The following is a 25,238-nucleotide window of genomic DNA, read 5'->3' on the forward strand; positions in this document are numbered from 1 at the left end:
GTGTCCACCATGTATATGTCATATGACGAGGTGGCCTTCCAGTGCCCTATAGGCGCTGGTTCTTGGTTGTCTCCGGCATCGTCGTCCATACCGTCGATGTCTTTGGAGTCGAAGTCAAGCATGTCGGTTAAATCATCGACAGTGGCTACAAAGTGGGTGGTGGGTGGGCTTCGAATTTTCTTCATCGTCTGCATCCCAACCTTGCTTATCGTAGTCCGGCCAGGGTTCTCCTGATAAGGAGAGAGACTTTAGTGAATTCAGGACGTCACCAAAGAGCGAGTGCTGAAAGATGTCTGCGGCGGTGAACTCCATGATCGGCGCCCAATCGGGTTCAATCGGTAGGGGTGCGGAAGGCTCGGAGTCCGGAAAAGAGTCCGACACCTTGGAGTCACAGGCTTCGCAAAGGACAGGTCTGGTATTCGGCTCGATCGCCGTAGAGATTGCAGCCCTCGAGGTGGTGTCCAGCCACCCATCCTCGATTGGCGCAGTCGGCTCCGGGCTAAGGATCGGAGCGGATACTGAGGCGGCCTCCTAGGCACTGTCCGGCGGTAGAGCTAGATCATGCCCATCGTGACAGTGCAGCGCGCTCGGCTGTGGCTCGAACCCGTCGAAGTTCAAGTCTCCGCGGATGTCAGTCATGTAGTTCAAACTTCCAAACCTGACCTAATGGCCAGGGGCGTAGCTTTCGATCTGCTCTAGATGGCCAAGTGAATTGGCCCGCAGTGCAAAGCCGCCGAATACGAAGATTTGTCCGGGGAGAAAAGTCTCACCCTGGACCGCATCGTTGTTGATGATCGGAGGAGCCATCGGGCCTAAAGGTGACGACATAGAGGAACTCTCAATGAAAGCACCAATGTCGGTGTCAAAACCGGCGGATCTCGGGTAGGGGGGTCCCGAATTGTGCGTCTAGGCGGATGGTAACAGGAGACAAGGGACATGATGTTTTTACCCAGGTTCGGGCCCTCTCGATGGAGGTAAAACCCTACTCCTGCTTGATTAATATTGATGATATGGGTAGTACAAGAGTAGATCTACCACGAGATCAGAGAGGCTAAACCCTAGAAGCTAGCCTACGGTATGATTGTTGTTTGTCCTACGGACTAAAACCCTCCGGTTTATATAGACCCCGGAGAGGGCTAGGGTTACACAGAGTCGGTTACAATGGGAGGAGATCTACATATCCGTATTGCCAAGCTTGCCTTCCACACCAAGGAAAGTCCCATCCGGACATGGGACGAAGTCTTCAATCTTGTATCTTCATAGTCCAGGAGTCCGGCCAAAGGTCATAGTCCGGCTATCCGAACACCCCCTAATCCAGGACTCCCTCAATGACCCTCAGTGACACAGCCCCGATGATTGCCTGACCATGTCATCGATGATATGACCAAGTGTCTTCTGAATGAAAGTTTAATAGACTATGGCAAGGTGGGTTTACGCCCTTTCTGTAAAACCAATCTTGCTCCAAAGGTCAACCGCCAAACCGAACAAATTATTACCATTATTGATGCTTTTACCTGTACTCAAACCTTTGCTGATTTTCACAAGCTGATGACAAGTTCTGGAAGGTGAAATATGACCATGAAGCCGCAAAAATGGATAGGAAAGCTAAAAGAGCCGCCAGGAGAGCCGCCGCCAAGAAACGCGGAAAAATACCTAGTGCCTCCAAGCAGCTTCAGCTAGACGATTCTTCTGAGTCGGAGGTAGCCCTTGACTCCCTTGACTTATTTTTTAACTATCTTGTTGATACTGATTATGATCAGGATGACACGGGCATGAGTCGCCAGGTGGAAGAAGAGGTAAATATCATTTCCTTCGATTCAGAGCCGTTGCCACGCCCGAAAATCCTCCAAGCCTAGAAAGTAAGGTTTTCACATCCTTTAGCTTATCAAGATCCTCAATTTCTTTTGAAGCGACAGATTCATGAGAACCGGAGGTAGACCCGTGCTAGCAAAGATGCAGAGCTCTCCTCCGGCTTACCCAACACACCAAGGAAACGTTGGAATGAGGTCATCTTTGTTTTAGATTCTTCTTACCCTTTGGCGGGTCTCACTCTTCGGCCACTGAATCCTTCTGACTCAAATTACCAGGAAACCTCTCCTTCTTCCGGCGACTCTATTCAGTCCAACTTGCCGGCTTTCAAGACTGCTCCAGGGTAATGATGATTTCCTTACCTTATATTTACTTTTTAATCCCTTGTATTTGTATTAACCTTTGTTCTGGCGCAGTGGACAGGCCAAACCCAGCAAATTGGCTAGAAAGAGCAAACCAGCTGAAGACACCGTTGTGACTAAGTCGGCTCTTGAAACAGCTGCACTAGACTCATCAACTCATGACTCGCCGTCTGAGCCAACTCAAAATATACCAACTCCCGCTGCTGACCTGCCGGCTGAACGAGCCGTTGATGACTTAGAAAATCTAGAAACCACCAGCCAGGTCCGCACAGATGGCCAACAAAACATCGATGTTGAGATTACTGGAACTGGCTTTGTTGAGCCGGGAAGGCCAACTGTACTGGCCAAGTGTTCCGCCAAAGAAGAACTTCTGAGCAATCACCGGGTCAAGCTTGATGTTGCAAATTATGCTCATATGAGCGTTGGAGACATCTTTTCCGGCTATATGAGCCAAGTGCACAGCAGTCGCGATGTCAAAATTGACATGGTGAAACCGATGCACCATAAATTTGAGGTATAACTTCCTCTTTCCCCCAAGTCTATTGCTTATGAAGAATATGGTGTAGACTTAGAAAAACGTCAGACACTCATTAACAATGCCTTTAAGATTAGAAACCTGTAAAAAAATCTGGCTTAATCTGTAGCCCCCAAGGGCCGGTTCAATCAAAATGAATGAACCGGTCCTTCACATGCTTGCATAAGTCATGTTTAACTGTAATTTTGAACTGCAATATGCATTAGCCCCCAAGTGCCGAGTAGTCTTGCTTGCAAAGTACTTGGGACTTAAAATTGTGAGTCGCCAATCTTTTATGAACTGCCACTATAAATAGACCTCCGCGGTAGACATTAGCCCCCAAGTGCCAAGTAGTTTTGCTCGCAAAATGCTTGGGCCTTTCAAATATAAGATGGTAATGACCCTGATTTTAATCCGGTCCTTGTGCAGGTTACCACCAGTCAACTGCAAACAGAGATTGCTAATTTGAATAAACGCGTGCAAGCTCAAGAAAAGGAGACCCAAAAAGCCAACTCCAAGTTTGAATTCAGTGTATCTGAACAAGAGAAGCTGAAGACCGACTTTGAGGCAGAGAGAAAAACTTGGGTTGATGAAAAGAATGCTTTAATGCAACGGGCTGCTGATTCAGAGGTGGCTCTTGAAAAGGCAACCAATGAACTGTCCGGCTTAAACCATCGTGTGACTCAGATGGTTACCGCAATCTTTGGTAAGTCGCCCTACAAGTTAGAGAAACTATACTTTTCAATGATCATATAAACTTTGTCTCTTAGCGCACCTGGCATTGTTATGTAGGCCCTAGGAGCTCTATCTGAACCAGGACTCTCTGATCAAGCTGAAGGCGGTTTATACCCTGGTGGAGCAACTCTACACCGGGTCTCAGTGCGCTTTAGCCAGCGTTGCTCTGTCCAATGAAGTTCCTACCCTGTTGGCGGAAGTGTTAAGAAATCTTTCTGTGTTGCCCCAACGGATTACAGAACTAAAGAGGGCATTTGCAAGATCCGGTGCTATAGCCCATTGAGCCGGGCTAAGGCTTGGCTTCCGGAACTAGACCCGGCTGATATTGTCACTGGGTATCCGAGCCTCAAAGAAGACGGTGTGCCCTTTGATCAAGAAGATTTTGCTGCCTGTGTGAAGGCAATACGCCCTGTTGCCACGGTAATTGCCGGAGAAGCGGGTCTCTCTAAGTATCAGGCGGGTTATGATGTAGAGAACCGGAGAATCCCAACCCCTCAGTTAACCCTGACAAGCCTGATTCCACCAACTCGTAAGCATACCTTCGCCCCTGAGATTGACCCGGCCGGGCTAATTGACGATGAAGCTGACTTTAAAGCTTTGAGTGGCATTGACTGGTCATCGTCAACCTTCCAGGCCAAGGAGCAGGGCGAAGAAGTGGAAAGGGTTGATCCGGAGGCTTCCGGCAACCCGGGGAGTTAACCCGTCGGGCGGCTCATATGTGTAACCTTGGTGAAAACAATGCTTAATCATTTTGACTCGGGGGAGTCATGTAATAGGAGTAGAGATTACTTTGCTGCCCCGTGCCTTCGTGCATGTTTTGATGTCTTATCATTGCTTTAAATTGCCATCATATTTATACTCTGTCTTTTCTTTTTGATTTCCTTTATGCATAAGAAATCCTGTAATTAACTCTGCATAAAGGTAGATCATAAAAACCCTCGACGGATTACCGCAGGGCGGGTTATAATTATCTCACAATTATAAATGTAAAATATGAGTTATAAACAATTCTGATAAGAACTTGTAATATAACTGATAACATCATACCTGAGATATCAAGCTTCTTACTACCGGCTTAATTGACCTGGTCAATAAGGGTGATTACTCAGTTTATGAACCATGACTCTCTTGAAATTTGTCATAAGTCGGGCCACCAATTGCTTCAAAGTTAAGCTGGTTCAAACAATCTTATATGTCTTGAGTCATGGACCAAAAAGATGATGAGACAAATCCAAAATAGTTTTTCAAAAATCTTAAGCAAAGACGTAGTAAAACAAACATAAGGTTTCTGATTCGAATACGATCAGTGAACCGTCCCAAAGGGGTTAAGCTAGGGTTCGAATACGACCATGTAGCCCCTGGTGGCTTTGGCATTGCGCCGATCAAAAGGGTACCGACAGCTATGTTCTCTTTGGTTCGAATACGACCTATCTTTGAATAGGAAGCCCCCAAATGACCTTAAGAATATTTAACGACTCTGCTTCGAATACGATCTGGGTCGGACTCAAGAGAGGTGAAGCTATGATTCGAATACGATCAAGAAGCCCCCAAATGAGTTTTGGCATTGGGCCGATCAAGTGGGTACCGACAGCTATGTTCTCTTTGGTTCGAATACGACCTATGTTTGAACAGAAAGCCCCCAAGTGACCTTGAGAATATTTAACGACTCTCATTCGAATACGATCTGAGTCGGACCAACAACAGGTTAACCTAGATTCGAATATGATCAGCCTCCAATGGTCTTTGTGAATTTATGAAAAATGAAGACATATGATCTGTGGAGATGAAAAGGACAGATGTCCTGCTTTATTACTGATAATATATACATCACCAAGATATGTACATCATGTGAACCGGTGGCTCAAGTGTAGTAAGGCCGAAGATGAGCTATGTTCCACGGCCAACGGGTCTCCTCCTCCGACTTACGTGAGTCTTTGCGCTCTCGAACGTTGATAAGATAGTATGACCCGTTGTTCAAATTCTTGCTAACCACAAAGGGCCCTTCCCAAGGTGGGGATAATTTGTGCGCATCCGTCTGATCCTGGATGAGTCGCAGCACTAAGTTGCCTTCCTCAAAGGTTCTTGATTTTACCCGGCGGCTATGATAACATCACAGGTCATGTTGGTAAATCGCCGAGCGAGCTGCTGCTAAGTCACGCTCTTCGTCCAACAAGTCAAGCGCCTCTCGTCGTGCTTGTCCATTGTTAGCTTCCACATAAGCCGCCACTCATGGCGAGTCATGGCGGATGTCACTAGGAAGAACCGCCTCTGCTCCATAAACCATAAAGAAAGGGCTATAACCCGTAGATCTGTTGGGGGTAGTGTTGATGCTCCACAACACTGATGGTAACTCCTCCATCCAACAACCCGGCATTCGTTGCAAAGGAACTAAAAGCCGGGGTTTGATACCCTTTAGAATCTCCTGATTGGCTCTTTCTGCTTGACCATTGGATTGAGAGTGAGCTACTGATGAGATATCAAGCCGGATATGTTCACGTTGACAGAACTCCTCCATAGCCCCCTTGGACAGGTTAGTACCATTATCAGTTATGATGCTGTGGGGGAAGCCAAAACAAAAAATCACCTTTTTCATGAACTGAACCGCCGTTGCTGCATCACACTTACTGAACGGCTCTGCTTCCACCCACTTTGTAAATTTATCGACTGCCACCAAGAGGTGAGTCTTTTTGTCCTTGGATCTTTTGAAGGTCCCAACCATATCAAGCCCCCATACAGCAAATGGTGAAGTAACTGGTATCATCCTCAATTCTTGAGCCGGCACATGAGCATGCCGTGAAAATTTCTGACACTCGTCGCATTTACTGACCAGATCTTCTGCATCTGCATGAGCCGTCAGCCAATAAAACCCGTGACAGAAAGCTTTGGCCACAAGGGACTTTGAACCGGCGTGATGGCCACAATCCCCTTCATGGATCTCATGAAGAATCTTTTGGCCTTCTTCAGGGGATACACAATGTTGAAACGCCCCAGTGACACTGCGGTGATGTAACTCGCCGTTGGCAATCGTCATTGACTTAGACCGCCGGATTATCTGTCGAGCCAAGGTTTTGTCCGCAGACAATTCTCCCCGGGTCATGTAAGCCAAATATGGCACCGCCCAATCTGGGATGACGTGAAGAGCCGCCACCAACTGTGCCTCTGGGTCAGGCACATCCAAGTCTTCCTCTGTAGGTCACTTGACAGACGGATTATGCAAAACATCCAAAAAGGTATTCGGGGGTACCGATTTACGCTGAGACCCGAGCCGACTTAGAGCATCAGCCGCCTCGTTCTTCCTTTGATCTATGTGTTCTACTTGATAACCCTTGAAATGTCCAGCCACAACATCAACTTCACGGCGATAAGCCGCCATGAGAGGATCTTTGGAATCCCATTTACCTGAGACTTGTTGGGCTACCAAATCTGAGTCACCAAAGCACCTGACCCGGCTTAAATCCATCTCTTTAGCCATCCGAAGACCATGGAGCAAAGCCTCATACTCAGCTGCATTGTTAGTACAGGGAAACATCAACCTCAGCACATAACAAAATTTGTCACCTCGAGGGGAAGCCAAAACTACTCCAGCCCCCGAGCCCTCCAATTGCCTGGACCCATCAAAGTGAATCATCCAGTATGTGTTATCCGGCTTCTCTTCAGGGGCCTGTAACTTTGTCCGTTGATGAAATCCACCAGTGCTTGAGATTTGATAGCAGTGCGAGGTACATACTTTAAGCCATGGGGCCCAAGCTCAATAGCCCACTTGGCAACTCGTCCTGTAGCCTCTCTATTCTGGAGGATATCCCCCAAAGGAGCAGAACTGACCATAGTGATGGGATGACCCAGAAAATACTGCTTAAGCTTCCGGCTGGCCATGAACACCCCATAAACAAGCTTCTGCCAATGTGGATACCTTTGTTTGGACTCAATGAGCACCTCATTGATGTAGTAAACCAGACGTTGAACCGGGTATTCCTTACCAGACTCTTTTCGCTCCACCAGAATAGCTACACCAACAACTCGTGCATTAGCAGCCACATATAACAACAGCGGCTCTTTATCAATGGGAGCAGCAAGGACTGGCGGCTCAGCCAGTTGTCTCTTCAAATCTTCAAAAGCCACATTGGCAGCGTCACTCCAGACAAATTTGTCTGTTTTCTTCAACATCTGATACAACGGTATGGCCTTCTCACCTTACCGGCTTATGAAGCGACTTAATGCGGCAATACAACCCGCCAATCGCTGAACATCATTGATGCACTTGGGTTTTGCCAAAGAGGTGATAGCTTTGATCTTCTCCGGGTTAGCCTCAATGCCTCTGTTAGAAACCAGAAAACCCAAAAGCTTGCCCGCTGGCATGCCAAAGACACACTTCGTCGGGTTAAGCATCATGTTGTACACCCGGAGATTATCAAAGGTCTCCTTGAGATCATCTATTAGTGTTTCCTTCTCTCTGGACTTCACCACAATATCATCCACGTAAGTATGCACATTATGGCCGATCTGAGTACGAAGGCAATTCTATACGCAATGCTGATAAGTCGCCTGGGCACTCTTAAGCCCAAAAGGCATAGAAACATAGCAGAAGGCTCCAAAAGGAGTAATGAATGATGTCTTCTCCTGGTCCTTAACTGCCATCTTGATATGATGATATCCAGAGTAAGCATCCAGAAAACTTAAACGCTCACATCCTGCCGTAGCATCAATGATTTGATCAATACGCGGAGCAAAAGGGTCAGCTAGACAAGCTTTGTTTAAGTCTGTGTAATCCACACACATACGCCAAGTGTCGTTCTTCTTGAGCACCAGCACCGGGTTAGCCAACCACTCTGGATGAAATACCTCAATGATAAACCCGGCTGCCAAGAGCCAGGCTACCTCTTGTCCAATAGCCTCGCGCCTCTCTTTGTTAAACTGCCGAAGGAATTGCTTAACCGGCTTAAACTTCGGATCAATGTTGAGAGTGTGCTCAGCGAGTTCTCTCGGTACACCCGGCATGTCAAAGGGCTTCCATGCAAAGATGTCCCGATTCTCACGGATGAACTCGATGAGCGCGCTTTCCTATTTAGCATCCAGATTGGCGCTGATACTGAACTGCTTAGATGAATCGCCAGGAACAAAATCAACCATCTTGGTATCCTCCGCCGATTTAAACTTCATCTCCGGCTCACGCTCTGTGGTGGGCTTCTTTAAAGACGTCATATCGGACGGGTCAACATTGTCTTTATAGTATTTTAACTCTTCTGCGGCACAGACCGACTCAACATAAGCTGCATCACCTTCCTCGCATTCCAGAGCCAACTTTCGACTGCCATGAACCGTAATGATCCCTTTATGACCCCGCATCTTCATCTGCAGATATACGTAACACGGACACGCCATGAACTTAGCGTAAGTCGGCCGCCCAAACAGAGCATGATACGGGCTTCTGATCATGACCACCTCAAAGGTTAATTTCTCGGGCCTGGAATCATACTCATCTCCAAAGGCTACCTCCAGCTCAATCTTACCAACTGGGTATGCCGACTTACCAGGAACCACACCGTGAAAACAGTATTGGACTGCTTAAGATTTTTATTTGTTAACCCCATACGACGGAAGGTCTCATAATAGAGGATATTGATGATGTTGCCTCCATCCATGAGCACCTTAGTGAATTTGTACCCCCCAATTTGAGGTGCTACCACCAAAGCCAAGTGACCCGGGGCAGGTGATCCTCCCGACTCCACGTGATGACCTTCTCAGACCATCGCAAGTAGCGAGGAACTGCCGGTTCAACGGCGTTCACTGCCCTCTTATGAAGCTTCTGGTCCCGCTTACATAAGCTTGTGGTGAAAATATGATATTGTCCACTGTTTAACTGCTTTGGATTACTCTGATAACCAGACTGCTACTGCTGTTGACCCCCCATGGCCAGATTGCTGGTTATAACCACCTTGATTGAAATTACTTTGACTATTCTGGTGACCCTGGAAAACGGAACCAGAACCGCCACTTCCATTGTTCGGTCCGTGAAAGCCGACGCCTCCTGAACCGCCGCCCGACCCGTGATTTCCATTGAACATATTGGAATTTTTGAAAGCCTTCATGATAGTGCAATCCTTCCACAGGTGTGTAGTTGGACTCTCCTTCGTGCCATGCTTCGGGCAAGGCTCATTCAACAACTGCTCGAGAGTAGGGCCTGACCCGCCAGATCGTGGAGGTGGCCTCCCCTTACGCCGCTGATTTTTGCCCTGTGTATTGGTGTTAGCCACAAACTCTAAGTTACCATCCGCCTTACGTTTATTATTGCCGCCTTGATTTGCCGGGTTAGGCTGCGTGCCCTTAGTGTTGCCACTCTTCTTTCCCTTCCCTGCCTTCTCATCGTCAGACTCGAGATCCTTAGTACTATACGAGTCGCCATACTTAACCAGAGCCGCCATCAACTGACCCATGTCAGGACCTTCATGCTTGAGCCGCCCCAGCTTCATCTTTAAAGGCTCAAAACGGCAATTTTGCTCTAACATCAGCACTGCAGAGCCAACATCCATCTTATCAGAGGAGTGTGTTATTTCCTTGACCCGACGCATCCAATGGGTCGTAGACTCACCCTCCTGTTGTTTGCAACCAGTCAGATCCACAATCAACATGGGCTATTTGCACGTATCTTTAAAGTTCTGGATAAACTTCGCCTTTAACTCTGCCCATGAACTAATGGAATTAGGTGGCTACGCCTTCAACCAATTACGGGTTGTTCCATCCAACATCATGGTAAAGTACCTGGCCATCGCAGCATCACTCACCTCCAGTAACTCCATGGCCATCTCATAACTCTCAATCCATGCTCCGGGCTGTAAATCGGCCGTGTAATTTGGTACCTTACGAGGCCCCTTAAAATCCTTGGGCAAACGCTCGTTACATAGAGCCGGCACCAAACAGGGCACACCTCTGGTTCTGGTGACTATTCCTGCCTCAACTGACATTGCTGGATAAAGTGGCAGGGGCTGATAAGCCGCCTGCTGTGCCACCTGTTGAGCTGCTATTTCCGCTGCCTGTTGAGCCACCTACTCAATCTGCTGACGCACTCTATCCTGACTATGCACATTAGGAGCCCCACCCTGAGCCAGGCCATACCCACGTGGCTGGTTATGGCGCTGGGCATTGCTTGACACGGCTGGCGAATCCAAATGCCTGTTGTAGCTCTTGCTCCATCTCGGGCGTGGGGTGGAATGAATCTTGTCTCTACTGTAAGAGTATGCCTCCTGTTGTGCCAAAGCCTTCTGAAGAAGATCTCTGATTCTTCGCATTTCAATCGCCGCCGGTGAGTCGCCATCAGCTGGGAGAGACACCAGTCGTGCTGCCGCCGCGATCATGTTCTCCAACGGGTTAGAGTAATGACCCGGTGGTGTCGGCACATAAGGGGGCAGAACAGTATTAAGACGTGGGGGTCCCATAACCTGTGGTTGAATTGGTGTGTTGATCTCGGGTGCTATGCCCTGATTTACTCCCGGCGGGTTACTGGGTCCCGCTCCGGGTGTCTGGAAAAGGTTCCTCGGATCATAAACCAGAGGCAGACGAGATTGAGCCTTCTGATACCTTCTCCTCATAACCTCATTGGATGTGTTCTGCTCCGTCGTGAGCTGAAAAGCCTGTGATTGAATCTGTTGTGCTCGAACATCCAGAGCCGCCCGCTCAGCAGTCATCCTGGCGTCTTCTGCCGCCAGGTTTTCCTTAGCTTGCACTATATCAAGCTTCAAATGTGCCACTTCTGCATCGTGCTGGGCCTGATCCGCCGGGTTGACCACGACGGTTAATAGGGTCATCAACTTATCAGTGAGATCCATCAACACCTGAGCCGGCGAGCACGCAGGGCCTCCTGCCCCAGCTGCCGCTGTCCCGGAGGTCATGGCCGCCGTAGTTGATGAAGTTAACGCAGGTTGAGTACCTGCCATGAAGATTCCGACTCTGCTTGGCGGCTCAAAGGGGTCCGGAATACTACTGCCATCAGAACAACCCCCAAGCCCGCCGTTTTGCAATTGATACAACGAATCCGTCCCACCTATGGACGACTCACCATCGGAGTAGATGGCCGTCTCACCACCAGAGTCAGATCCTTCAGAAAATTCTCCTCCATGGATGCATCCCATGAAGGCACGCCTCACGGCGGGTTGAGCTCGAGCGGGTTTCACACGCTGAGCCATCTCGATGATGTCGGTGCTCATGTCCGGCTCCCCGATTTTGCCGATGAAGACGTGGATTCCGCCGAAGGGGACCCGGTACCCGTACTCAATTGAGCCGGTGTCGGGGCCCCAGCCTGCGTCGTCGATGTAGAGCTTGCCACGACGACTCTTGGTCATCCGGCCCACAGTGTATCCCTTGAGCCCTTTGAAGCTGCCCTTTAAGAACTCAAGTCCACCATGCGCTGTCCCCACGGTGGGCGCCAACTGTCATGGAATTGTCACGTCAGATGTCCTAGCGTAAGGACTTAGTCATGGAGCCATCGCAACTAGGAAGCTTAAAGGGGTTAAACGGGACAAAGGACACGAGGTTTATACTGGTTCGGCCCCTTGCGGTGAAGGTAAAAGCCTACGATCCAGTTTTGGATGGGATTGCTTATGAATCGATAACCAGGGAGCGAATCCGCTTGACCTAGTTCTCGATCTGATGTTACTTGCCCTGAACCGCCGTCGAGTCGTCCCTTTATATACAGAGGTCGACGCCCAGCGGCTCACAGAGTCCCGGCCGGCTCATAAACAGTGTCCAGCTCGGTCTCTTAACTATTCTTGCTTTACAATACAAGTCACATACATATGGTGGTTTACCACTACGGGCCTTAAGTGACCTTTGGGCCTTAAGCCGTTTAAGTAAGTCGTCATCTTCAAGTGTCTTCGTGGGCTTCATCATAGGCGTGACCCAGCCCCTCCTAGGCGGGTCATGCCTAATAGTTATATCCCCAACAAATCCCTTTGTAGGCTTGTTGGATAGTGATGGAGTTGGATGAGATTGATCATGTAATCGAGTCAATTTGTTAGTGCTTGATCCCTAGTATCCACTATGTTCTGAGATTGATATTGCTATGACTTTTTTATGCTTAATGCTTGTCACTAGGGTCCGAGTGACATGATTTCAGATCTGAACCCTTTATGTTTGCATGAATATATGTGAGTTCTTGATCCTATCTGCTAGTTATATGCACTTGTTATTGTTCTGAACCATAGACCCCAAAGTGACAATAATTGAGATACTCTCTGGGGATGATTGTAATTCGAGGAGTTCATGTATTCATCATATGTTAATGCTTTGTTCCAATTCTCTATTAAAAGGAGGCCTTAATATCCCTTCGATTTCCTTATGGACCCCGCTGCCACGAGAGGGTAGGATAAAGATGCCATGCGAGTTCTTATTATAAGCACGTATAACTATATACGAAATACATGCCTACATTGAATTGATGAATTGGAGTTATTATGTATCACTCTAGGTTGTGACTGTTACAAGATGAATGTCATCCACACAAATATACATCATTGATCCAATGCCTACGCTTTGCTCATATTGTCTTTGCTAAGTTACTACTATTGTTGCTGTTACAATCACTAAAAAACTGCTACAGTTACTGCTAATGTTGTTATTGGTACTGTTACCACTACTATCAAACTATCGAATTACTATGCTACTAAACACTTTGCTGCAGAGAAACAGCTTTCCAAGTATGGTTGAATTAACAACTCAACTGCTAAGGATTATAAATATTATTTGGCTCCCCTTGTGTCAAATTAATAATTTTGGGTGAAATACTACCCACGAAGTCTATCACGTCCCCTATACTTGTGGGTTATCAGTGACGGAGCGGTCGAGTTCCCACGCCGCGGTGAGGTTTGGGTCATTGCAGACCCATTCCGACGCCACGTCCATCTTGGTGAGCATGGAGCGGCGACCAACATTGCACTAGTCATACCTCGCCTAGTGCCGCACCGCGCGCTCGGCCTCGGATACCATGGCCCGAGAGCCAGAGGCACCGCCTTAACCGCCACCTCTGAGATAGTGGAAGATGCGGCCATGCGCCTTGGCGATTGCGGGGGGGCAGCTCCTCCTTCGCCTACCGGCGATGGCGTCATGGTGGAGACGAGGGCCCGTCGATCCGCGTGTAGCGACTGTGCGGTGGGGGCGACACCGGCTCGTCCTTCACACGACAGAGGCGCTGGAGGATGCCGACTCCTGCTTCACGCGACCACTGATGTGGAGGCCGCGGTTGCGCGGCGGGGACGCTGACTCGTCCTTCACCTGACAAAGTGGGGATGTCGACTCCCGCTTTGTGTGGATCCGTCGCAGGGACGGTGGCTCCTCCTTCATGCGCGTCGGAGATGGTTGCGTCAGACCCATCTGACGGAGCAAAAGCTCCGTCATGATCTCCATCTGACGGATGAATTCTTCGTCTGTCAGAGCCGCCTCCGAGAGGAGATAGGACCGCTGCTGCGGTTGGTCCTCCTCATCGCCGGGGACGATGACTATCTCCTCCTTGCTAGAGGAGCCCGCTTTTGTGGATGCGGATGGTCTAGGTGAGCGAGGGCGGCGACGCCGCAATCCGCCTAACGACGAACTTCCACTGTTGCCGCATGCCGACGCGGAGAACCAGGACTTCGGCATCGTCGCTGGGCTCGAAGAGGAGGAAGGGCTCGGCCAGGGGGAGGAGGACGGTGCGGTGCTCAGGATGGTGTGGATCTGGACGGCGCCGGAGCGTGGCTTAAATAACTGCGGCCAGGCCAGGCGGAGGTGCAGTCAGCCCGCTTCAATGCAGTGCAACGGCCGGAGTTGGTTTCTCGGGATGCGGCGTCTACATTGAAGCGGCGGCGACGCCCGAGAGGTCGCTTCCGTCTGCACCGCCTTCCCGTCCGGTCAAAATGCGACATCAATGCCGGCAAGGGCATGCTTTGGGTCAACATGAATGCGGCTTGGTAAGCGACATGGGGCATGGGATGGAAAAGCACGGGAAGGGCGGGTGGGTGGTTTGGGTGGGCCAGGGCGGTCAGAAGCGGGCTTTGGAATGGTCCAGACTCCCGGAAAGCCCCCCTTCCCATGTTTGTCTTTGGTCTGCGAGAGAAAACGCGTCCGGACCGCTCTGCGGACCGATATAGGCCTGCGTCGGATGGCTTCCGCGGTCCGGACGGATGCTGGAGGTTTGAGGGTAGGCGTTGGAGATGCCCTTAGGTCATCCACTTGAGGGGAATTTGCAACAATAAAGTTGCGTAGTAGACCTCAGGAGCCGACGTCCTCAGCGCCACCGCATAGTTTCGGATGCTACAAGGAGGTGGCACTGCAACCTCGGTGGCGCATGACCTTTGTGAAGGAGGAGAAGGTGCCCTCCCCGACGATCGCTAATGCACACGATCGCCTACTCTACTACCTAGGATGTGGCGCGCAAGGAGCGACACAACACGGTGCGATGTTCAACCTTCGCGATGTCGGTTGTGGCGTCGGACTGGGTGCACGCCGACCTGGACCTTGCGTTAGCCTGGGTCAAGGATCTATCCAGTACCACCGGGCGGACGCCCGCCCACGTCCGGCACCGGACCAGTGACTAGCTCTGCAAGATCGAGTTGGCCGAGTCCGAGCTCGTCTCTCGTGCCTTCACCAACAAGGGCAAGGGTAGCGACGTGGGCCGGAGTCCACGCCCGACCGTCGCCACGAGCTGGGTGTGGTCGATTGTCCATGTAAGGTGGAGCGGTTGCGCCGCGATCGCACTGTGGCGACTCACCAAGGCTGTTGAGACCCTTAGGAGGTCGTTCACCACTGAAGGACGACGATGAAAGTTCTGACGGCCTCAAAGGACATGACTACGAGTTCATCGTCTGGTGCGTCACATTGATTAGTTTAGTTATTAGAGTTTAAAATTCGTTCGGTTTAGTTGAACTTTGTTAAATTTCGTCCTTTTGGTTGTAAATATATTAAAATTTAAGAAATACAGTATCTTCTAATTTGCATGTTTTCATCAATTTTTGTGAAATATCCGTTTAAAATAGGGTGATTTGGTGCACCCTGGTTAAATGACCGCCCTCTATCCACCGTTCGGGGATGGTGTGTCCAATTTGATACTCGGCGTTGGGTTTGATGCACACCTATCCCCACTGTCCAGCAAGCCCGGCTCACGGAGCCCCCCTTCTTGCATCACGCGTTGCCTGGCTGACTGCCGGGTGTCGCATCACTCGATGAACGTCATCGGAGCCAAAGGCATGACATCGACCTCGATGACGTATTCCACCTCAACTCGATCGGCGACGACACGCACATGACGTCTCTAGGAGTTCTCTCGCTGATGGTCCAGCTGATCGCGCTGCCCGACACCAGCGCAACCGCAGCATGTTTCCCACCGGCGACGCTGCCGCTGGGTCGCCTCGGCGCAGGAGGTGGCCAGCCTGCGACGGAGTGGCTGGGTGGGCACACGGCGGAGCTTGCGAGGAGCGCGCGGCAGGTGTTCGACGAAATGAACCGGCGGCATAGCCCGACAGGTACTCGACGAAATGCGCCGGTAGCATCGCCCGGCAGGTGTTCGAGGCAAGGGCATCTCCAGCCGTTGGCCCCCAGGGAGCGTCTAAAAGCGCCGCCTGGGGGCGAGCCGGCGATACACTCGGCGCTGGGGGCGATTTTGCGCCCAGTCGTCGCCCCCAGCTCGCCTCCAGGAGCCGAAATTGGCCCACTTTGCAGCCCAATTTCGACGAATAAACAGCCCATATGGGCAAGAATAGGCCCATATTCGGCGTGGATTCGGCGTTTAATTATCAACACACACATATTTCATCACAGAAAAATCAAATACTTCAACAAAATACTACAACAACAAATAGTTCAATACAAATTATATAGTTCAACAAATAAAAACTCGTATTTCATCACGCGGTGTCCCCCTTGAGCCTCCATAGGTGCTCAATCAGATCTTTCTGCAGTTGATGATGCACCTGTGGGTCTCGGATCTCCTGACGCATACTGAGATAGGCAGTCCAAGTTGCCGGTAGCTGGTGATCAACTTCGGTTAGAGGACCCTGCTTGTAGTATGGTTCAGTGTCAAACATTGGGTCTTTCGATGATCATGTTGTGCAAGATGACACAGCAAGTCATGATTTCCCACATTTAATCTTTCGACCAGGTCTGAGCGGGGTACCGAACAACAGCGAATTGAGATTGGAGCACACCAAATGCCCGCTCGACATCCTTCCCGCAAGCCTCCTGAACCTTCGCAAACCAGGCGTTCTTGCCTCCTGCCACAGGGTTTGAGATCGTCTTCACAAATATCGACCATCTCGGATAGGTGTCGTCAGCTAGATAGTACCCCTTGTTGTATTGGTGCCCATTGATCTCGAAGTTCACCGGAGGAGAATGGCCCTCAACGAGCTTGGCAAAAACAGGAGAGCACCGCAGCACATTGATGTCATTGTGAGTTCCTGGCATACCAAAGAAGGAGTGCCAAATCCAGAGGTCCTGTGTGGCTACCGCCTCAAGCACCACACTGCAACCGCCTTTGGCGCCTTTGTACATCCCCTGCCAACCAAATGGGCAGTTCTTCCATTTCCAATGCATGCAGTCGATGCTTTCAAGCATCCCAGGAAATCCTCTTGCTGCATTCTGGGCTAGGATCCGAGCAGTGTCTTCCGCATTGGATGTTCTCAAGTATTGTGGCCCAAACACTGCCACCACTGCCCGACAGAACTTGTAGAAACACTCTATGCTGGTGGACTCGGCCATGCGCCCATAGTCATCGAGTGAATCACTGGGAGCTCCATATGCAAGCATCCTCATCGCTGTCGTGCACTTCTGGATGAAGGTGAATCCAAGAGCGCCAGTGCAATCCATCTTGCACTTGAAGTAGTTGTCGAACTCCCGGATGGAATTTACAATCCTGACGAAGAGCTTTCGGCTCATCCGATAACGGCGCTGAAATGTTCTCTCGCCATGAAGTGGAGCATCGGCGAAGTAGTCGGAGTAGAGCATGCAGTAGCCGTGCAGACGATGCCGGTTCTTTGCTTTCACCCGCCCCGACGTCGAGCCACCTCGACGCGGCTTTTCATTGCTCGCCAGCAGCTGGGCGAGGGCGGCGAGCACCATCAGATGCTCTTCTTCCTGGACGTCGGTCGCGGCTTCCTCCTCCAGCAGCGTGGCGAGCTCTTCCTCCTCATCTGAGTCCATCACCGGCACAGTCAAAACGCCAAACACCTTGCGCTCGGTGGGCGTGTACCCGCCGTTAAACCGCGCCTCCGCGGCCGGAAACGGCGGCCAGAAACGCCCAGCTGCTGCGGGAGGGGCTGCCGCGGCGAAGCGCTCCTATTTTCCGGCGAGGAATGGCTATCTAGCGGAGTAGGCCGTCGGCCGTCGCCGGGATATAGCTAGTGGTGGCCGAGGGCGCGGGGGTGCGAGGCGAGTCGGGGGAAAAAAACCTTGACTTTTCCCCTGTCGATGTGGGCCAGGCGTGCTTTTCCCTAGCGCCGGAGCCTCCAACGGCTCCCCAGCGCGCCGGGTTCGGCCTGTGACCGCCGGACGGAAAAAAGGTTCGAACCGGCGATTTTCGGCATCCTGGGGGCGCGACTGGGCCGTTTTTTCGGCGCCGGCACCGAAAAAGTGACTTGGAGGGCCTGTTGGAGGCGCGGATGGAGATGCCCTAACGCTCCAGTGTCCTGCAAAATGGCTATTGGGTGACCTTCCTGGCCAGCTCGCGGCGGCCGTGAACGCCTGCCGCTCGGCCCAGCTGCACTGCTGCTGCAGTACCCGAGGCGCCTGCTGCTACAGTAAAAAGGCACGCATGCGCCCAGCTGCTTGCTCTTATCTTCTTGCGTTTCCATTGCACTTGCGCTGTGATGGGTGCTTTAGTTATCAATGTGCAAAAGTTCAGAAAAAGATCACCCCCTCCTCTGTGTGAAACTAGTGGGAAATGGGATTGCATTATCTTAACCGGTTGGTGTTAGGACCCAGGGGACAGGCACGAAGACTTGGGATTGGCAAGTCTTCGGTCCGACGATGCACGCATCTGGTCGCAGCTTGCTGTCTTGTCGTCCTGGCCGGACTTAAAAAACAAGCCGATCTCTGTCCCTGTGGCAGCCTGGTACTTGAATGGCATTATATTAGCTTGCCATGCACTTGGCACTTCAATAAAGTAAATCTAGCACGATTCTCGCTGGATACTACACAGGCACAGGCACAGTCACAGAGCACCCCAACAAACCTCTGCACAGTAGTAGTATTAAGAAAACTAGAAGAGCCAAGTCTCAGTCCAATGTTCACACACACGTCACACACTTGTTGTAGCCCTGAAATTGAAATAGTGATAGATAAACTTTCAGGCATCACAACTTTTCGTATATTCTCGAGGTTCATTTAGTTAAGATGAGAAAGATAGAAAGGGCAAAGGAAAGAGCTAGGATAGGAGTTTAAAGGGAACAAATGACTGATCCCCTTGAAAGCAACATACTAGTGCTATATTCAGATGGAAATACTACATGAGATGTCTGAGAGGCTTTGGAACACTGTCTTGGATGTTTGTGCAAGTTGTATGTTGTACTATTATGGCTTGACAGTACTGTACTACTACAAGGGAGCAATATCCTATTGCAACTAGGTAGGCATGGATTTGGTAAATATGTCGTAATCTCATTAGGCTGAACCCAGCGCATATTTTGCCCACATAAGTTTGTGCTGATCCAAATTAGGTAGGAATGTACTACCTCCGTCTTAAAATGTAGAGAAATGTAAGATGTTTTTGTAGGCTATGTAATCTGATTATCTGAACCAAGCACATATTTTGCCCACGTAAGTTTGTGCTACTCCAAATTGGGTAGGAGTGTAGTAAATATGCTGCATGAAGCTAGGACTCGCTAGGAGTAGACTGCAGAAAAGGACTGCTGCGTTTTTATGGCCACAACGGCGAAGCTTCGGCCATTTGAAACGGTCCACGTTTTTCTCCATGGGATATTATTGGTGGGTTGGAATATTATCTTGTCCACTTCCCCCCTTCCTGTGCAGTGGCACTGTGGAACTCTCAGAGACCAAGACCAGCGCCGCGTAGTTCACCTCAATCTTGCAAACCCACATACGCTACAATCTTTAGCGAGGAGCTAGAGATTTTTCAAGGAATCTCAGCGCTATGGAGGATTCCAGAGAGCAGAATGGCAATGCCCATGCCCTTGCAGCTGCCGGCAACACTCCCGACGAGCCGCAGCAAGAGGGCGCCGACGAGGCCGAGCCGGGGCAGCTGCAGCAAGACGGCGCCGACGAGGCCGAGCTTCTGTTGAAGCTGAGGAAGTACCTGGTGCTGATGGCCATCCTCGTGGCGGCCATCACGTTCCAGGCGGGGCTGGCCCCGCCGGGCGGCTTCTGGCAGGACAGCAAGAAGGGCCGCGTCGCCAGCGACATCGTGATGAGGTCCAGCTACCCCAGGCGGTACCTTGTCTTCTTCTACTTCAACACCACGGCGTTCGGGGCCTCGCTCATGGTGCTCATACTGCTCCTGATGAGGGAGCTGACCCATAAGGCGGTCTGGCTCCGCACGCTCCAGTTCGCCATGATTCTTGGCTTGCTGGGGCTCATGGGGGCCTACGCCGCTGGGAGCTGCAGGGAGGTGAGGACCTCTGTTTACATCTGGGTGTTACTCCTTGGCATCTTCGCCTATGTCACACTCCATGTGGTATTCTTCAAGCACTTGGCACCTCAATGTCTGCGAGATATGTTCTGGGGTATTCGTGCATATTGGAAGAATACTCTTGGGCACATAATGACACCAGGATCAGGGAAGACAGCAGATGAGCAAGGTGCAGCAGGTCAGTTGGAAGAGAGGATAACAGATGGCCAAGAGGCCTCAAATGCAGAGAGGATAGCAGATGGCCAAGAGGCTTCAAGTCCAGAGAGGATAACAGATGGCCAAGAGGCTTCAAGTCCAGAGAGGATAACAGATGGCCAAGTGGCTTCAAATGCAGAGAGAATAACAGATGAGGATTCAAAGAAGAGAGAAGAAAAGGAAGATCTTGAAAGAAATCGCAGCTCCTTGCTGGTTCTTGCCACATTGGTAGCAACAGTGACATATGTGGCAGGGTTAACCCCTCCAGGTGGCTTCTGGTCTGATGATAACAGGAACCACATTCCTGGTGATCCGGTGCTGCGAGACCACTATCCACGCCGATACAAGGCCTTCTTCTATTGCAATGCCACTGCTTTTGCTGGATCGCTTGTCATCATCATCATGGTCCTCAGTCAAACAGCGGTGGATCATGTTGTCAAGTCAAATGCTCTGCGGTTGTGTGTGGTAGTCAGTCTCTTTGGGCTTATGGGGGGATATGCTGCTGGAAGTTGCAGGGAGGTACATACATCGATCTATGTCTTTGCACTTGTTGGTGCAGTATTGCTCTACCTCATCATTCAGTGTATTGAACCTGCTCTGCCTAAGTCAGCATATGTTGAGGGTACCATCACACGTGTGAAAAATAAAAATAAAGAAATGGTTGAGAAGCTGAGGACTTTCATCACTGACTTGTTAGAACCACCTAGCATACCAGTACAAGTTCAGCCAGAAAACAGCACTCGAGGCACTAATTTCCAGAAGTTGCGCACATACCTTCTATTGCTTGGCATCCTTGCCGCCACAGTTACCTTCCAAGCTGGGCTGAATCCACCAGGAGGCTTTTGGACAGATACCAGTGATGGGCATATTGCTGGTGATCCAATTTTGGAGGCCATCAGTCCGAAGCGCTACAAGGCATTCTTCTATTGCAATGCCACAGCATTTGTAGCCTCTTTGGCCATCATCATCCTACTCCAGAGCCATTTGATTACCATTCATGCCATGAAGCGTCATGTACTGCAAACAGCAATGACACTGGTGCTCTTTGGTCTTATGGGAGCCTACGTCGCTGGAAGCAGCAGGAAGTTCTCAACATCCATATATGTGTTCGTCCTAGTCCTCCTAGTGTTCGCCTATGTTGTACTTCATATTCTATATGAGAGGACACTAGGGAATACTGGGAGCACAGCAGGGAATGCTGAGAGCACAGCAAGGAATACTGAGAGCACAGCAGGGAATTCTGAGAGCACAGCAGGGAATACTGAGATCACAGAAGGGAATACTGAGAGCACAGCAGGGAACACTGAGAGCACATCAGGGAATACTGGGGCTTCCATGGCAGGAACCTCCCAAAATCCTGGTTCTTCTGAACCTACTCCTGAAGAAAAAAAAGATTTGCAGAAGAGGCGAAAGTTTCTGATGTTGCTCGCAATTCTAGCAGCTTCTATCACATACCAAACTGGTATAAGCCCACCAGGTGGCTTTTGGACTGACAACAGTAACGGACACCGAGCAGGTTACCCAGTGTTTCGTGACGAGTTCCGAAACCACTATAGGGTGTTCTTCTACTTCAATGCTACTGCATTCATGGCATCCCTGGCAGTAATTCTGTTGCTTGTTAGCGAGAGGCTATGCAAGAAAGGTCTGGAGTGCTATGCGCTACGTGCATGTGTACTGGTTGATCTGATCAGCCTCATGGGTGCTTTTGCTACTGGAAACTGCAGAAAAGTGTCAACATCTGGCTATGTCATTCTTGTTGTTCTTGCAGTGTTTGTCTATGTCATGATTCAAGTCCTGGTTCTGACACCAAAAGATAAGTGGAATGAGTTGCTGCGGCCTTCTAAGCACCAAAATCCATCAATGAATCACACGAGAAGTATACATGATACTGATAGTAAGAGAACAGAGCACAAATGGCGCAAAGATTTGATGCTGATTGGAACTCTTGCAGTCACTGTCACATACCAAGCCGGTCTGCTTCCGCCAGGAGGGGTTTGGCCTGATGACCGGGATGGCCATTTTGCAGGTGACCCAATCCTCCATGATACCAACCTAACACGGTACAAGGTATTCTTCTATTGCAACGCCACAGCATTCATGGCCTCAATGGTCATGGTCATCCTCCTACTGAACAACACAATAAGCAAGTACAAGAGATCTCTCTTTGCCATGAAAATAGCAATGGTCTTGGACTTGCTTGGTTTACTTGGGGCATATGCCGCGGGCAGCTGCAGGAAGTTGAAGACATCTGCATACATTTTTGCACTCGTCATTGCCGTGATCATCTACATCGTCATTCATGTCGTGTTGTCATTTGACGAAGTGGCAAGGTTAGTGAAGGAGAAGTGGAAAAAGTGGGTGCGATGTCTGGAAAGGTGCTTCTGTTGCAACTGATTCAAGCAATCAACAATCTGACGGGGAACCAGGAAAAAGTCCTCTGCCTGTGTAAGAGTAGTCTCAGTTGTGACATTTGTTCAGTCTATCATGAGATAGACACAACCTCCAAAGTTGCAATTTGTGTTTTATTCTTGCTCAAGGCCATCATGTAGTGTTATTTGGTGCATTCTTTGAATGTGAGCAAAAGATAATACAGATGACAACTGTGAGATGTGAAATGGTTCTTTTTTCTTAGTTAACAATATGTGGAATTACCTTCTGAAGTAAAAATTGTTTGCCTACATGAATATGCAGATCATATGGTAACCCAGGAATGCAATATGCCAATATTTATTAGCGGTAGAGAATGCTAACTGACAATATCCAAATTTGCAATGACAACAGAATAAGCATCTCGTGGAGAGGGGCAAAACAGTCTGCATAGATACTCAATCCTTGGAACAATACTGAAAGAGAGATAATAGGAGTAATGTTCCAAAGTGAGGATGTAATTTTAGCTAAATAGTCTCTTTGAAAATGAAGCAATTCAGTCGTTTACTGCAGGGTGGTGTCACTAGTATTTTATCAACACAGAGACACTGACACCTTCATTGGATTCGGAGTTGAGTTGCCCTGTTATTTTTGTGTAAATAATGTCTAGGTATGAGGATATTTTGGGTATGCATTATTTCTAGGCACTGTACTTTCTCTGATTTTATAAATAAAATTTCAAGGAGGGGAGGGGGGTTGGAAGATACTTGTTCAAGGATGGAGAGACATGGCAGGAATAAACCTTCCTTTCTTTTTTGCAAGAGAGGAAGGAGCTGATCTTTGGCGGGACTACCAGGACCTCCCTGGTTTCTGTGATGAAATTCCATCAACAGGGACCATCAGGAAGAGCCCTTGTCAGTGTCTGATGAATTTCTCTGTAACACGACGCATCAACTGCTTGGCGAAGTGCCAGGAGATTGCACAAATAACACTGCGTCTCAGCTTGCCAAACTAATCCGCATGGGCCATCTGTGGCCCAAACTCAGTGGAATTATTGGGATGAGGACCTGATTTTAGGAGGTTCAGAATGCCAGGTTGGACAGTGCATCTGCTTATATGCTCTAAATGATTTTGCTTCAGTGTGGGCCTGCCATCAACATTCGTAGCCAGTGAAAGCTAAATATCCAAGTTTAAAAGAAAAATATCCATGAATAAACTGAGTGTAGTACCAAGCATTTATTCATTCGAGGAAGACTAGGATAACAGAATAACAGAACCTGTATGTTTTCTCATCACTATCTGCCCTAGCAATGAAAGAAACTAGTTTGCATTCCTCGCGTACTAGTGTACCAGGGTAGAACCCCTGGTAACACAAGTGCCTGCGGATCAGGGAAGTGTGCACAAGGTTCATTGTGCAGTTCTAACCTATATTAATGCATTCATTCCCAAAATTGATAAATGACAAGTAATTCGAATGTTTGGTTGGAAATAGGTGTGCCAATAGGTTTGAATCACGTGATCTATGCACCAGATGGCCCTAAAGCAAGTAGAGGAATGGTATAGTTAAGTTGATACATTTGGTTCCGTTTTAGGGGTTAGTTTGGTATACCTCATAATGTATAATCTGAATATTTGATAAATGAACACCCATACTATTAATCTTGTAATTGGGAAATGAGACTTTTTTTTTTGACAGTTTGAGACTAAAATATTTTGCCATGTGTGATCTGCAAGCAGATTTGCTGACACACTAAGATTAGACACTGCTATCAACAGTAAGTCCAAGATCAACCAGGTCAACTAAAAAGACAAGAACAAGGGGAAACAGTCTACTTTGTGCAGGATTGAGAAAAAAATACTACTGGACAAATTGTGAATGTCAGAATTAGTTTTCTGAAGATGATTTAATCGAAGGGAAAAAAGAAGCTCATAATCAGGGAGAGGATAATAAAAGAAAGGTAAGTTGGAAAATAAATACTCTTACATAATAGCGTAGAAATACCTCACCGCAGGATTCAGACCTGATTTACTGTTTATGTTGGTCTACTGCAAAGAGATACTTTAACTGAAACAGTTACACAAAGCTTTGATTGCAAAAGAAAAAGTTACACAAAGCTGGGAATCCACTAGGAATAACCGAATTGAAATACTATTAGTTTCTTTGTTTCGTTTTAATTTTTTTGACAAAAGCATGATCATTTCTTGGTGGCTAAAACCAAAGCTATTTTTAGTATCCTTTTGACTGTTTCTGGTGATAAATTTGTCATTGGATTTGATGTCACCGTTTGTTTTCTTCACACCCTCTTAACTTTTGGAGATAATAATAAGGACCAGAACCTGGGCATATTAAGAGTCCGAAGAATGATAAATGAACGTGGCAACCTTCAGGCTTCAAATTCTTAGCTGAGATCTGCATTGGTTCTATGAGCTCATGGTCATGGAGTCCGAGCCACAGCCTGGTGATGGTCATGAACCTCACAATACCACAAGTCAGCAACAAAAACACCAGTGTGATGACCAAACACCGAGTAGTGCTGATGAAGCAGAGCTTCTATGGAACCTGAGGAAGTACTTGTTCCTGCTGGCAACTTTATCAGCCACTATCACCTACCAGGTGGGGCTGGCTCCACCAGGTGGTCTCTGGCCAGATAGCCAGCAA

The 25,238-nt window shown here is 49.0% G+C and overlaps 1 protein-coding gene across 1 annotated transcript; it reads left to right on the forward strand.

Moving 5' to 3' along the window:
* The first annotated feature begins 19,398 nt into the window (after positions 1 to 19,398).
* LOC119341205 lies at positions 19,399 to 22,879 on the forward strand. The gene has a single exon (XM_037613072.1). It carries the CDS (start codon positions 19,523 to 19,525, stop codon positions 22,604 to 22,606), a length of 3,084 nt encoding a protein of 1,027 aa, XP_037468969.1. The 5' UTR covers positions 19,399 to 19,522; the 3' UTR covers positions 22,607 to 22,879.
* The last annotated feature ends 2,359 nt before the right edge of the window (positions 22,880 to 25,238 follow it).

The sequence above is a fragment of the Triticum dicoccoides genome, chromosome 7B (genome assembly GCF_002162155.2).
Source record: "Triticum dicoccoides isolate Atlit2015 ecotype Zavitan chromosome 7B, WEW_v2.0, whole genome shotgun sequence".
Lineage (NCBI taxonomy): Eukaryota > Viridiplantae > Streptophyta > Magnoliopsida > Poales > Poaceae > Triticum > Triticum dicoccoides.